The 15,715-nt window shown below is 34.8% G+C and overlaps 1 protein-coding gene across 1 annotated transcript; it reads right to left on the minus strand.

The window, feature by feature from the left end:
* Positions 1-2,892: 2,892 nt before the first annotated feature.
* Positions 2,893-9,342, minus strand: LOC110651980 (sodium/pyruvate cotransporter BASS2, chloroplastic). Its single transcript, XM_021807463.2, has 13 exons — positions 9,013-9,342; positions 8,697-8,802; positions 8,135-8,258; positions 7,937-7,978; positions 7,747-7,860; positions 7,565-7,627; positions 6,725-6,852; positions 5,122-5,203; positions 4,514-4,565; positions 4,301-4,398; positions 4,030-4,188; positions 3,298-3,387; positions 2,893-3,190 (listed from the first exon to the last, which is right to left on the minus strand). Exons 1-13 carry the CDS (start codon positions 9,119-9,121, stop codon positions 3,113-3,115), a joined length of 1,245 nt encoding a protein of 414 aa, XP_021663155.2. The 5' UTR covers positions 9,122-9,342; the 3' UTR covers positions 2,893-3,112.
* Between the last annotated feature and the right edge of the window lie 6,373 nt (positions 9,343-15,715).

Below are 15,715 nucleotides of genomic sequence, written 5' to 3' on the forward strand. Positions count from 1 at the left end.
AAGAAAAATTAAATCGATCGGTACACACGATTTTAGCTTGTTAAGCCAAACGGAGGGCATTTTGGTCATTTTGTCTTCAGGGATGATTTTTGACCAATTGTCCAATTAAGTAAATAAATTATATGACATAAAATGTGAATAAATATTATTAAATATTTAATTAGAAATGAATAGAAAGAAGAACAAAACAAAAAAAAAAGAAATAAATGGATTTATTGCATAAGAATGATGTCATTAAAAGCTCCACCCAATCACAATTTAACAAATTCATTAAAGGGATAAAATGAAACAAAAAAGAGATAAAAACAAAAAAAGGCAGCCATCTTCCTCATTTTTCCTTCAATGGCCGAAAATCTCTCTTTCTCTCTCCCATGAAAAATTTCTTCATCTCTCTAAATTTTCTTTGATTTTCCTCCAGAAAACCTAAGACCTCCTTCATTAAAACTTGTCTACACCACTTGGGAAAGTGTTTGGCTACCAAGAAAAGCTAATAAAGTGAAGGAAAAATTTTGCTCACAAGGTTAGTGTCCAATTTCTTCTCTCTCTCGCTTAATTCATGTTTAAGGACATGAGATAGGTTGAAATTGTAAGAAAAATAGAATAAAATTTATATGTATGTACCACTATAATTTCGGTAGCCTAGGAATAGTTAGGGTTTGATGAAATTCCTTGAAACAAAGTGGCATGTTAGCTGCCCTTGACATGAGTTGAGTAATTGAACATTTAATTGCAAGTTTAATTGCATTAATGGAACTTGAAGAATTGGGGACTTGAGCAACATTAGGGTTTGCTCATGTAATGATATATGAACATTATAATGGTCAATTAGTGACCATTTGGCTATAATTTGATGAGGAATTGAAATGATTTATGCCAATGGAATTGAGGTTAGGTATGCTGCCTTAGGTGACCTGCAGGGCTAGATGTTAGTCCAGCAAGTTTAGGTAGCTGTAACTTGAGAGGTGTAGGTTCAATTGGTGTAGGGCCAATTGGACATGAAACTAGACACATAATGACACAACTTTGGTGAAGAAAGCTTGCCCAGAAAACCAATCTAAATTGACCTAAAAATTACCCTAATTCGGGTAACCAACATGCTGTCCCTGGAAAATGACCAAATGAACAGTGTTTGTTCAAATGGTCATAACTCAGTGTAGAAAAGTCCAATTGACCTGAAATTTATATCAATGAAAAGCTTAGACAATTTAGAACAACTTTCATGAAGAACACCAAACCAAATTTTGACCATAACCCATCTGAACTGCTAACCAAAATCAGGGTATCAAAACTGCTAGAACCATTTCTGCCCAGAAATTCTGGGTAGATGCCAATCCTGCCAGTCCTAAAGAAATTAGCATAACTTGAGCTAGAAAACTCCAAATAGAGTGATTCAAAAAGAGAATTAAAGAAGACACATAAAGGAATAATTTTAATTAAGAACACTTGGCAAAATTTTCATTGTAGAATTGTCTAATGGAACAGTGAACTCTAGCACCTAAAACTAAAAATTTTGATTTATTTCCTATTGGTTTTAAGTATTGATTGGCAACCAATGCCAACACTTTTGTGAACTAAAATGTGGTTAATTCATGTAGTTAGAACTCATGTAACTATTATGTATGAGAAAGTCAATATTTTGACTCGAATAGTAAAATGAATAGTAACATTATATGTTAAACACAAATATTCAATTAAGAGCTTTGTAATATGCGCTAGTAGACCTAGTAAGATTGGTTTGGATAGGTTAACATGCCAATAGGGTTCTGATAGCATTACTATATATGGCATTATGCCATTTTGTGATTTATGGCTTATGTGGCCATTTCGTGATTTTATGGCTTTTAGCCATTCTGACACTATTGTGATACTTGGCCTCGTGCCTAATATTTATTACAGCTTATCAGTTGTTTTGTTGCACACAGACAGACACAATGTGACCGATGGTGTGACGGCCCGAGATACTTGATACCTAGTGCCAGTTTACCTGTTTATCCAGTCCAGTCGACTAGTATAGGTTACTTGGGCAATCAAAATAAAATCTTACCAAATTTTAATCAAATGATTAACGTAAAAAGTATTAGATTACTGCAAATAATTATCAGAAACTCAGTCTGCATAAAATGTTAGCATACACTCTGCATGTTTATTTTAGTTTAGTTATTTTTATTTTATTATTGGCACCACTAAGCAGTATTGCTTAGCGCGTTGCTTTTGCCATGCGGAGCGTGAGCCCAGTAAGCCCCAGACTGGGTGAGAGTCAGATTTGCCAGTGTCCTATGTCACCTCTCATCTGCAGTATATTTTCATAGGCCACTAGAATTCTCTTTTGTATTTTTGTAAATTATATTTTGTATTTAAGTCTTTATGTTATCATGTAAATTATAAACTCGTGTCATTTTATATTGTAAATTAATGAAAATTAAGTATTGCCTCTATAAAATTGAGTTCAAATTGAATTATATATTATATGGATTGAATGAATGAAAATTATTGAGAAATATTGAGATAATATTGATTATTTGGAGTTGAGAATAATTGGAAAAATATTTGGAAGTGTCTTCCACAGGTTCCGAAGAACTGTTTTCTCCATTTTTAGTCGGTACTCTACTGGATTTTCTGAAAAATCTTCGTAACCTCCAATAAATTTAAAATTTTCAATAAATGATGTAAATGACATCAATTTCATAAGTTTCACGTGACCCATAAATAAATAAATTTTGAAATGATAAATATCAATGAGTTAAGATCTGGTGTTCCGGCACATTGTGTGACATATCTTGTTCGGTTACACTGTAGACGGATAAAGGGTGTCACACTCCCCCAATTGATACACTTTCATACCCAGTGCACAAAACCGTCCCACCTATGTTAAAAATTGATTTGAAGAAACAATTTGATTGTTTTGAAATTCCTATGATTTCTCATTGTAAAACAAGAAATTCAATTTGCATTCACATTCTCAGTTGTAATGCTTATGACCTACCTGAAACCAAAACTTATAATTCACCCATAAAATAAAATTTTAAGTCTAAGGGTGCAAACTAAAGAGGTGAATAAAAATGGAGTTTCCATCCGTTGCTAGCTATGATCCAGGAATGTAAGGGCAACACTACTATTCCCTAAAGTCATCTTTGTCATCAACAGGAATTGGTCTGTTCCTCCAAAACACCGCAAGAGCACTCCCACCAAGCTGTAGCCAGATCAAGGAAGATAATAAGATTATGGAAGTAATTCTAATAAAATGTACCAATAATGAGAACACATAATCTAGATTCTCTGTATGAGTAAAGCTCTTACTGCCATGCAAACAACACTAACAGCAGAAGGCACAGCCACTAGAGGGTTGGTGAAATGTTTCTGTGCAAGCAGAAATCCAAGTGCAGAGCTCTGCAGATGCATAGGAAAGAGTAAGTGAAAAATTAAGAAAACTAAATAGTCTAGAAACCCAATGTTTAAGAAACAACTGGGTGACATACCATGTCCTCCAACTCTTAATGAAATGGGATTCAGTAAAGTTTTTATCAAAATGAATGTTCAATAATATAAATGGAAAATTTTTTCAGCTTCTCTGTTAAACCAATGAATTGCAAAGGATCATCTCTTTGCAATTTGCTGATTAAAGAGTCTCAATGCATGATAATTGATAAGGTTAACCAGGAATGCAAAAGTAACAACCTTCATGTTCTGCATATCTAAGAAGTATGATCCATGGTTACAAAATATTGATAAGATTCGTATAGCATAATCCTTCATCATTTCTTATTTTCACTTTATTTTCTTAATTTTCCTAACAAAAATAAATCGAGAAAAAGGAGCTGTGATTGTTTAAAGGTCCATATAATACTTTCACGGTCTATATATAGAAATTATGGATGTGTAATCTGCATAGAGTCATATGTAAACATGTCAATGGCACCAAAAAAGCATCACAATCAATAAATTACTGTGCTAGGATGTAGGGGAGTTGAGCGGTTCTGTCATGGAAAATACTAGGAAACTTTTTAGAAAATCATCATAACTCAGATTTACCTGCATCCCACATTCTATGGATATGGTACGTGATGTGGATTCACCAAATGATGTTTTTGACAACCAATAACCAAGAGCAAATGCAGCAACATGGAGTAGAGCCACTGGCATTATCAGTTGTGCGCCTTGGGCTTTCAACACATCTGACACTTGTCCAATCTTAGAAACAGTAGTTATTATGTTAAGTCCTTACTGAAGAAACTGTTTCCAAATAATCTAAATTGCATGTCAAAGCTATATTAGGTACTTAAAATATATATTTGAAACTTACAGGGCTTGCACAGAGTAGGGTTGTGAGAAGAACTCCAATCAAAGGCGTTACTGTGATTATTTTTGAAGTGAACTTAGGGAAAAATTCATTCGATAGCACTGCCACAAGGTAAGAACTCGAGTTATATAAACACATTGTGGTAATCCATTAAATAAATGCCATTTTCAATGCAGCCAAGTTTAATGCATAAAATATATTAAACCATTTCATTACCTCCAACAACAGTTGGCACTAACACAACCTGAAACGTGCTAATAGCCAGGCCCTGAAAAGGTGGCAGAAAAATAAAATTTTTAAATAAAATACTTAATTTTTTTTTTTTTTTTTTTTTTGCATAAATAAGTCTGGGAATTTTTAAACTATCTCTTGTAACTATGGTAGACGGCCTTGAGATCTAGAATGTTCCACCCTCATATTTCTCATATTGATGTTCAGCTGAACTCTGTTGACTGTGAATGACTGTGATCATATATGAAAATGCTACCTATGAAATGGATGTAACAATTCAATAATTCGCAATTCAGAATGGAGAACTCCTGAATGGCAACTTGACCTGCTATGTTATGAATGACATCATTCAACTTGGTAGGGTGTCTACCAAACTAAACATATCTATGCATTCATGGCTTTGAGAACCATGTCAGTAAAATGCTACTCCTGCCATGTACAAAACTCATGGGGATATGCCATTGGGCCAGCCATCCATTTGACTGATGCATCAATCATTCAGTATATTTGTTTCCTCCAGTCATCAAATTTCATGTTGCACCAAAAACTTAAAAGGTGTTTAGACAGGCAATAATCAAGCCTGTCCAACGTACCGCAGCATCAACAGGAACAAGCTGACCAGCAAGAAGCTTAGTCAGGAGTGGTGTCATGACGATAGCTCCAATTGTTGAACACCTACAGAAATCCTCAAGAAAATTAGGAAACAGGTCTAACAATGAAATCCAAAGTTTACAGATGCTAATAGTAGATGTAGTTTTTTCACAAATTATTGTTCTTCATTATAAGCTGCAGCCATTCACTCTGGTGAGGAGAGAATCTGTCACAAATACATTTGTTGATCATGATAACCAACAAAAAAAAAAAAAAAGATTCCAATACTTTCAGTTATATGCATTTTCTCATATTTACATCCAAAGAATAGAACGGCAAAAAGAAATGATTTTCCCTTGATTTCAACCTTCATATCATACACAAACCCATTCTAAAGATAATTTTCTTCCTTGTATAACTTTGCTTTTAGAACACTCAGTGAGTGGCATTAAAACAAGTGGCAGATAACCATAAATCACAAGGCTTTGCTAGTTTCTACAAATGAATGGAACTCAACCTATTTTATTCTAAAGGAAAGAATTTATTAAGTCATGATTCCATAAACATAAAATATTTTAAAATTTGCCATTTTATTGTGTAGATATGCTTAATGCTGGATACCTTAGTTGAGGTAAATATTATCCACAAAGGGAAAACATCAGCACAAGTTTTCTATATTCAAGGTGTTGGAATATGGCTTATGGGAACAAGTCCCACATTGAAAGTGTACAAGACAATTAAAGGGCATATAAGTTCAAGACAAACTAAACCAAAATGGCTTAGGCCAACTTGGTCATGGGAAGTCCAGTGCCAAGCCCAATTCAATATAAAAGCCTGTCTGTTTGATGATCCACACTCCTGAACTTGTATTTCTCAATATGGCATTGGAGCAATGAGGACCAATAGCCATAGACCCCAGACCATGGTGGGCTGAGCCCTAGCGAGCCAAACCCGTGAGCTGAGCTAATCGAGCTAGACTCAAGTGGATCTATGGGCTATCCAGTGAGCTAGATGAGCCAACCCATGCAATGGCAAGTGATAATTGGGCCAGTGAGCTCTTGTGAGCCTTAGTTAAACCCAATTGTAGTTGAGGGGGAATGTTGGAATATGGTTTGTTAGAAAAAGTCTGACAGTGTACAAGAAAATCAAAGGGCATACAAGTTCAAGGTAATCCAAACCAAAATATCTTAGGCAAGTTGATCGGGAGTTCAGTTTCAAGCCCAGTTCAATATGAAGGTAAGTTTGTTTGATGAAGTCTGATAGTGTACAAGAAAATTAAAGGGCATACAAGTTCAAGGTAATCCAAACCAAAATATCTTAGGCAAGTTGATCGGGAGTTCAGTTTCAAGCCCCGTTCCAAGCCCAGTTCAATATGAAGGTAAGTTTGTTTGATGATCCACACTCCTAGGCCTCTGTCTCTCAACACAGAAAACCACCAACTTTCTGGTCAAATAACACCCAGTGGATATAATACGAGTGTCATAACTCTTGATCCATATTATTTGCAAGAAAACCAACTTAACAGCCAAACAATAAAGAAAACAAAAGTTGGCCAGAGATTATTAACCTAACAAACAGAAATGCATGAACATAAATTGCACTTACGTTGTCATAAGAACTGAAAGTGCTACATTTCCTTTAGATATATAGGTAGCAACATTTGATGCCTGTCCTCCAGGGCAACATGAGACCAAAATAAGACCAGTTGCAAGAGGTGCTGACAATTTTAGACCCTAAAAATCTCACAGAAAGCTGTTAGCAATAACAATTTTAACCAATGTCATTGTGATAGATTAGAATGACCACAAGTTGTTTACAGAACAACACAATTTGGGATGTTGTGTGTGTCCATTTTGCAAAGAACGAGCATCCTGAAACCAGAGTAGTACTTGCTATACCATAGTTTATCATTGACTTGTGATAGAAAAGGGATTTGTGCTCCTTGTAGATCTCAATCTTATACAACCTTAAAACTAAATCTGAAGCATACTTTCAGTATAACCTCAGCTAGGCTTCATTGCAAAAGATAATAATTGAGAAAAATAATAACTCTACATGTCAAAAAGGAAATAACAAACTGAAATTCCATGTGTTATGATCAGTGAAATACTAATGGAAAAAAAGGCATATGGAAAGAATTTGGATGTTAAACTTCCTCAAAATATCACTTCCATCCCAAATAAAATCATTGGAAAGAGAAAAAAAAAAAAGTAAACAATATGGATTTATTTGACCATTTTCAATGGCTTTGAAGGCCCCAAAAGCGTCTATAATGAAGGAAGTTTTTCTGATGTTCAACAAAAACATTTAGAGGATGTCAATGGTTTTATTGTTATTGTTGATCAACTTGTTTGCATAATTTTAAATAGATATGCATAAAGATAAAAGGAGCTGAACAATTTGGGAAAAACAATGTCATATACTAAAAATGTGGTGAATGTATACCATTGCAATAACAAAGCCTAACAATGGTTTGATTAAGTACTGAGCCAGAAATCCTACACCCACCTGCAACAAATGAACACATAATTTAATCAGGAAGGGAAAAAGAAAGAGAAGCTGTTCAATTTAACTAACTGTTTTTACCAGAACTCCCTGCTAATATAGATATGAATGAGTTCTCTTACAGTCCATGGGTTTCTTAAACATCGCCTGAAATCTTCAAATGTCAAAGTCAATCCCATTGAAAGCATGAGGAAACCCAGGCCAAGAGTGAAGAGGTCTGTCTCCAACCATGTAACCTGTAAGAAGGCACCAACAGTCAGTTAAGCAAAAGTAACTTGTTCTCACAGCATTGAAACAACAGTTAAAAATTACCGCAGATGGCTTGTAGATGCCAACAATGGTGCCCAATATCACCTGTTCATAAAATTTAACTTTTAACATGCAAACACAATGTTCTGGAAATTGAAATTTTAAATTCAAGATCAAGTTTTGTAATATAAATCTAGTGAAAATACAAAAAAAATTCCAGAAATCTATCAGAAAAATGTACCAAGGATACAAAAGACATACCCACACAGGGAAAAGAGTGGTAAGAGTTTCAATTATCCTTTCGTACTGGGTTATCCCACTAGGTTTACCATCAGGAACTTCTCCAGACACATTTGTGGCAGCCTTGCACAAAACTTGGGAGTTCCTATATGAAGCAATCAAATTTTTATTTAAAATCAAAAGTTGTAGTTATTCATACATTGAAGAACGTTGCCCTTATGTAAGTAAAATAAAAACTTAAATAATGACCCAACTCACTAATATGTGACTAAAAATGAGTTCAGCATACTGGAAAGAAACAGAACTAGATAGTAGTTAGCACTAGGGCAGAGAAGGAAAAACTTAATAAGTACTTCTACTGAACATTACTTTTTAATAGGAGAAGAAAGTCCATCTAGAAACAGTGATCATAATAACTTATGAACTTTGAGGTAAAATTAAAAAAAAAATAATAAAAAAAAGAAGTCCTAAGAAATGATGACTAAATGAACTTGCCAGTTGAAGAGCAGAGAAGACAACATATAAGTGAAAACAAAAGGGAATATTATAACACGATGATCAAGCACTCAATTTCGAAAGATACCTTGAAGTTTGAATGAAACAGGAAGGAGCTGCAACAGCAACAACTGGTTTGCATTGGATTGCACATATTGTTCCATTCACGGGCGTAAAGATCCCACATCTAAGCTCTTAACATTCAAATGCACAACAAAAATCATTAAAAAGCACATAAATAATATGTGAAATTGAACGATAAAAACAAGAAAAAATGCCACAAATAAAATAAACCGATGCACTCAACGCAAATCGCAGCTAATAAGGCAAAAGAAAAACCAAAAGATAAAGTAAAAAACTACCCACAATTCAATTAAACGTAATCAAGCAGAAACCAAACATACCCAGACGAGGTCTTAGCCTCCTGGCATGGAAGCAATAACTTGGCCCGTAGAAAGCTTCACATGTCTGTAACTTGCAATCTTTGAGCACAAATCTAGACATGGACGCCATTGAAAAAGAGGCAGCAGCAAAAGAGATAAAAAGGGATCAATAGGTGTTGGGTATAAGGCGAGGTTTTAGAGTTTTGACATGGGATGACTCCAAAATGGCAGGGGTTAAAGACATATGAACAGGTGGTCATGGAAATCGATGAGCCACACACATCGAAGTGAAGATGGCAAACAATCTCGTCCAGAGAGTTTTGATCAGTTTCTGGAATTTTTTGGTGATATGAAGAAAATGTGTCACGTTCGTCGTCGTTTTGTCCTGAGTTTTGGGTCCACATGGCTCCACGTTTCGCTGAGGCGTCGAGCTCGAACTGCCAAAACAGAAAGTGACATCACCGTGTTGTCATTTATGTTTCTGTATATTTATTTTTTAATAAAATTTTCATAAATGCTAATTTTTTTTATAAATAATAAAAAGAAATTATATAGCAATTTAAAATATTATTATTTTAACAGAGTAATTATTTTAATTAACTAAATTTGAAATTAAAATTAAGCTACTTAATTCCAATTTTTCCGTTTGGCTTATATAAAAAAATTATTATAGCAAATAATATAATTAATTTTTTTTGATAAATAATTAATTAGTTTTTAATAAAAATAGTTTTGCATACGTATATACTATTAATTTAATTATATTAATATATAATTATATACAATATTAATATTTAATTATAATTCTTACACATTTATTTAATAATATATATTAAAAACAAAATATATAAGGCTCTAAATATGCTTACTTCAATTATATATATATATATATATATATATATATATATATATATATATATATATATATATATATTTATATATATATATGCTTACTTGATCATAGCCTAAAAAAATTTATGAACTTTATTTCTATAGCCTAAAAAATGGATAATCCTCCATATTAATGTTTTATACAGGGTATTTCCATGTATGTATATATTCTTGCTAAACAAAATGATTTGGTGATGTTGGGTTTCCTTCACCTGCCAACTAGCACACAAAAAGCATGGTCTTAATTATTCAAACAAGACTCCAAATTCTTTGCATAATAGAGTCCAGTGGCCGACAACTAATAAAGAGTGGACTGGGCATTTGGTGGGCTGAGCTCATAGGTTTTAAGCCTCTATAGAATAAAATATATATATATATATATATATATATATATATATATATATATATTAAAAATATTTTATAGTGTCTGGAATATATTAAAAATATTAACTTTTAATTTATAATATTATAAAATGTATGGATTATATAAAAAATATATAAAAATAATAAATTTTAGTGACTTCAACAAGCCTTAGGCCTCTACCCTTAGTTGCTAATGATCAATGATAACCTATTATGATGAATAAACTAATGAATATATATTTATGTGATTGGGAAAATATCTCAAAATGTAATCAATATAAAATTTAAAGTGGTTCAGGATAAATTTATTTCATAAATAAATATTTTATTATAAAAAAAAAATAATTATAAGTATTAAATATTTTTCTCACTCATAAATCACTTAAGCTTTTAAACTTAATTACACCTAAAATCTCTCATAATTTTAAAGAAAATTCTCTCCAATTTTCTCTCTGTTTCAGAGAAAATTCTCTCTAATTTTCTCTCACCTCACAAAATTGGGTTACTCACAAAATGGATTCACTCGCCAAATTAGGGCCAAAAAAATGGAGAAATCACCTTCTATGTATAGGAATACATAGTCGGCCACTTTTTGTACCAAAGGTTACCGCCTCATGTAACTTGCATTATTAATTTATTTTTTCCAAGGCAACTTTCCGGCTTCGCATTTTCTGCTTTCAAGGATAAGATGAAAACTTTGACCAAAAGATAGCTTGGCACCAACTTCATACTTCAAGCTTAAAAAAGGTAAATTTTTAACAGCTAAGAAATTCGAGTCACCATATAATAAATCTCCACCTTTATTTGAATTCTCTTACATCAATAAAATAATTTCTTCAACCCTCTAAATCTTTATGTCATATACAATTAACCTTCACAATTTCTATTATATCATATACAATTAACCTTCACAATTTCTATAAAAGTTAATTTTCGTTTGGGTAATTCTTTTTATTTATTTTTATTGATATTACCCCTTTGCCTCAACACCTATATTTCCTACCAGTATGCTACCTTTTAATTTGTAGAAATTTCTCATGCTAAGTTTCTCGCCTTTCATAATTATAAGAGAATCTCGGCTAACTCTCATGACTTTACCTTGAATGGAATTCTCATAACTTAAGGAATCCAATTTTTCCAAGGAAATCAAATTCTTTTTAGATTTAGGAATATATTTTACTTTATCAAATAATTTTATATGATCACCATGCAGCTTGATCTTCACTCTTCAAATACCTTTGACTTCCATCTTGTTCCATTGGCTGGCTTCACTCGCTGTTCTTTCTTCTCTTTAATCGTATCAAACCATTCCCTTTTTGAACAAATATGAAAAAGGCAAGCAGAATTCATTAAACACTCATATTGTAATAAATCGTTTATCTTTTCCTTACCATCATCCACATTTAAAACATCGCATTCAATTTCTTTGTCACATGCAATTGCAGGAGTCCTTTCTTTTTTTGTGACTTTTCTTCAATTCTTTGAACTCTGCAAGGTCTTCCTTCATATTTTTGCAAGTATATTGAATATGAATCTTTTGATGACAATAGTAGCACTTTTTATTACAATGTCTACTCGTGGTCTCGAGTTTGATTTATTATTTCTTCTCAAATTATTTCCACGTGTATTCTTCTATCATGACTATATTTGAAATAAAAGCTCCACAATCATTGCTACTACTTGTGTAGATACCATATTTTGGTCGATCTACAAATGCATGACTTGTGTAATTAATATACAATTTTTAGGTAAGGATTGTAATTTAGTCGATCTCCATTTTAGTGTTTTATCTGATCTCAATCAGTTATCTGACCATAGGTCATTTTCTCTAAACTAGTAACCTCCTAGATAAATAATAAGTTACAAGTCTATTCGACCTCATGTACATTCAAATCAAATTCTCTCTAATCTCTCCGTCTCTACTCAACCTGTTCAGATTGGTGTTGGATCTTCGGAGCACCTAGTCTTACATTTTGTTATTTTTCGATCTCTCTGTGTTCAAAATCCCAAATTGCGGGTAATTTCGCTATCAGGCATCTCGCTCAAATTGTTCAAGCATTTCTTAACTTAGTTGATATTTTATCTAATCTCTAAATAATTATCCCGACCCTAATAAGTTATTTTCATTAGGACCTGAACTCAAGTCATTTAAAAAAAAAATCTTTACAATTTTTATCATTCATTCTTCGAATGTTTCAAAGTTTCAATCGATACTTGGTCACAAGGCCTTTCGGTCTCATGTTTGCTAGTAATGTTCTTCCGATTTCTTTAAGTGTCCTTAGAATGATTAATAACCGATCTCAAGTTCTATGATTTTATTCAATCGCTTAGGAGTTCAGTACTCATGCAAACTTAGTTTGATACTTTCCGATCTCATCAAGAATTGATCAAAGGAAAAAAACTTAATTCATTTCAAAAGGAAAAATACACAGTCATTTAGCAGGAGGGTCTTCCCTAGCCTACTCTTCTGGTACATTTTCAACATCCTCTCCCTCCTCTCTCTCTTGCTCCTCTTTACTCTAAGCCTCGACAGTGGGGGTGAGCTTTTCTAATCAGGTGAAGTCTTCTTCAAGGTAGTGCTTCACTAGCTCGGCTAGAAGATTGCTATGAGCGTTCACTTAGGCAGCGGCTTCCTTCATCAGAGCTTCAACCTCCTTAGCCCTTATCTCTTTAGAGAATTGGGCTAGATCGGCAGCCCAACAGGCTTGAGCATCTTCTAGCTCCCTCTCTAACTGAGCCGTTCTTTCCTCATAAGACCTCACCTGGCCTTCTAAGTCAGCGATCCGATCATTGGCCACCGAGAGTTGAGTCTTTGCAGCTACCGCATCCTGGACCGCCTTGATGATCTCTCTCCTTAAGAGATGGGCCTTCTCTCTGATCAGTTGCTGGTTCGCTACTGCCTCCAAGCCCAAACTCATTATCTAAGTCAGAAGATCGTTGATGCTATCCTGGGCCATCCGAGTCCGATCTTCTAGAAAATAGATTAAAGCGCCCAAGACTTTAGCCAGATCGGGATTTCTCCGAATTGAGTGATTCCTCTTCAGTGATTGAAGTAGAACCTGAGCACCCCTGGAAAGTAGTCGAGTGGCCAGAATGACTGGTCCAGAAGAACTGCACTCTACATCCGAAGAGATCGAAAGTGGAGGAGGAGGTTCAACAGGTTGAGGTGGGGGCTCTAAAACAATGACTTCTATTTCTGAGGCTGCCTGCTCTTTAGGTCAGAAAGGGGAGCTCGACACCTCTACCAAAGCCCGTCTTTGCGCGTGGGCAGCGGTAGCAGCTTCTTTCATCTCTAACACTTTTTGGGCGAGCTCCCTCTTTTGCTTGCGACTCTCCTTTGCGGATTCGCCCCCAGCTATACCTGCACATAAAATAAGTTAGTGAGTTCACTAAGACTAGAAGGCTTAAGGTTCAGGTTTTACCAGGGCTGAGGTTAGAGAGTTGCAGTTCGTAGTTTTCGCAAGCGATCACCCGCATGATCCACCATTTTAGTTCAGCTATAATCACGTCCGAACACGAATATTTAGGAGTGATTGCCTGGTTCTTTAATTCCTTCACCATGGCATCCTCGACACTGTTCAAAGTGATCTTCTTTGGTGCTTTGGGAACCAAATAATTCCAGCTACGTGGAATGCCCTTAAAACCATTAGGATCTTTACTCCTAAGTATGAAAAATCGATCTTTCCAGTTCTTGAGCGAGGAAGGGAGATCAGTGAAGAGCCCGCAGTTCGAATTTGCTTGGAAAAACCAATATTCATCATCTTTTCATTGAACAAGCCTGTGTAGTTCATCAAAAACCTTCACTGTGTGCTCAAGTCCCTTAGCTCGATAAAGACCTCTAAAGGACAACATAGTTCTGCAATAATTCGAATGCGCTTGAGCTATAATGACTCGATGAAAATTCAGAACATCTTTATAAAATTCATCCAAGGGAAACCATAGCTTGGCTTTTAATTATTCTTTATATAACATGATCAGGTCGGTTTCGTCAAAGAAATGATTGGCTTGAAGATCCCCATGACATTTGATAAGTTCGAAAGAGTTAAACAGGAGATTGTATTCTTAGCTAATGGACTGGAGTTCAATGTCCCCAAGGATAGATGACAGTTCGTCCGCGAGTAGATTTTCTTTCCTTGTGGTCGAAGCTTGTGTTTGTTTTGACTTGGCTGGCTTACTAGAGATCGGAATAATGACTATAGTAGGTTCAGATCGCCCACTCAGCTCGATCACATTGCTTTCTTTCGAGGTCCATGAAAGGTGAACAGAAGGAGGGCTTGTAACTCTCTGACCTTCGGTACCACTCATTTTCAAAAAATAAAGATAAATTTGATCAGAAAAAGATTAAGACCCTTATCAGAGTGTAAATCAGTGCCGAAAAATTCAGAAACTAAGGGAGAATGTCAGGTTACTTGGAGAAATTGGAAATGGCATAAGTGTGCAAATGACTACCCCTCCCTTCCTATTTATACTTATCCAAGCATTAAATGCTCGCGAGGCCCTAGGTGACGTATCGGTTAGCGGAAACCCAGTTATTTTAGTTTTACGTCAAGAGAAAATTCCAGAAGCCTGGGGAGGAGATCAGATAAGTAAGGTCAGTTGCGGAGAGTGACCATAGAGCAGATAGCAATGGGATTCAGACGGAAGAGATCGGTGGAATTTGGGTTCGATTAGGTATCAGATCGGACACAGTTATTAAAGATTGGAAAAATGATTAATGCGATGCGAATAATAAAGATAAAATAAAATAAAAACATAATAAATAAATAAAAGTCAACTTTAACTAAAAGTCCATTTCATTTTCAAGAGGTCAGATTACATCATTTGGACAATCTCTTTAGATCAACAATTACAAATATCCCTTATCCTACACTTTATCTATCTTGCTCCCACAGTTTGGACTCCTCCCGATCTCAAGATGTCGTTTAAGAGATATATGGAGATCGGGAAGGTTGCTCTCGTCAACTATGGTAAAGACTATAGGAAGCTTGATGTCATCGTCGATGTCATTGACCAGAACCTAGCTACAATCGGGACTAAGGTAAATGAATTTTAAGAGGCGGTCACCAACATCAAGATTGAAATTAGCAGTCCCCTTGTTTGAGATCGGTCTTTGGTTCGGACCAATAAGCCGATTAAAAGCCAGAACGGTAGTCATTTTGGACCCTGATTGGTCAATTAGTCCGGTTCCCTTGCTGTTATCAGGTGACGTTCTCATAGTTCTCTGATCGCTGGTGTTGTCCATTTTTAGGCGATGGGCAAAGAAGGCCATCGGAAAAAGATCGAGGCGATTATCATGATGAGAATTCTTACCGGGAAAACAAGGTCCAGAAAGAAAGCACATAAAAAATTTACCGGAGAAGGAAAGGTGGAATGTGAAAATGACAGAGTTACTTCTCTCGTATATATAAGCCTAGGCATTTAATGCTTGCAGAACTCGAAACGGCTCATCGGTAAGTGGAGAATTAAATGC

The sequence above is a fragment of the Hevea brasiliensis genome, chromosome 11 (genome assembly GCF_030052815.1).
Source record: "Hevea brasiliensis isolate MT/VB/25A 57/8 chromosome 11, ASM3005281v1, whole genome shotgun sequence".
Taxonomy (NCBI): domain Eukaryota; kingdom Viridiplantae; phylum Streptophyta; class Magnoliopsida; order Malpighiales; family Euphorbiaceae; genus Hevea; species Hevea brasiliensis.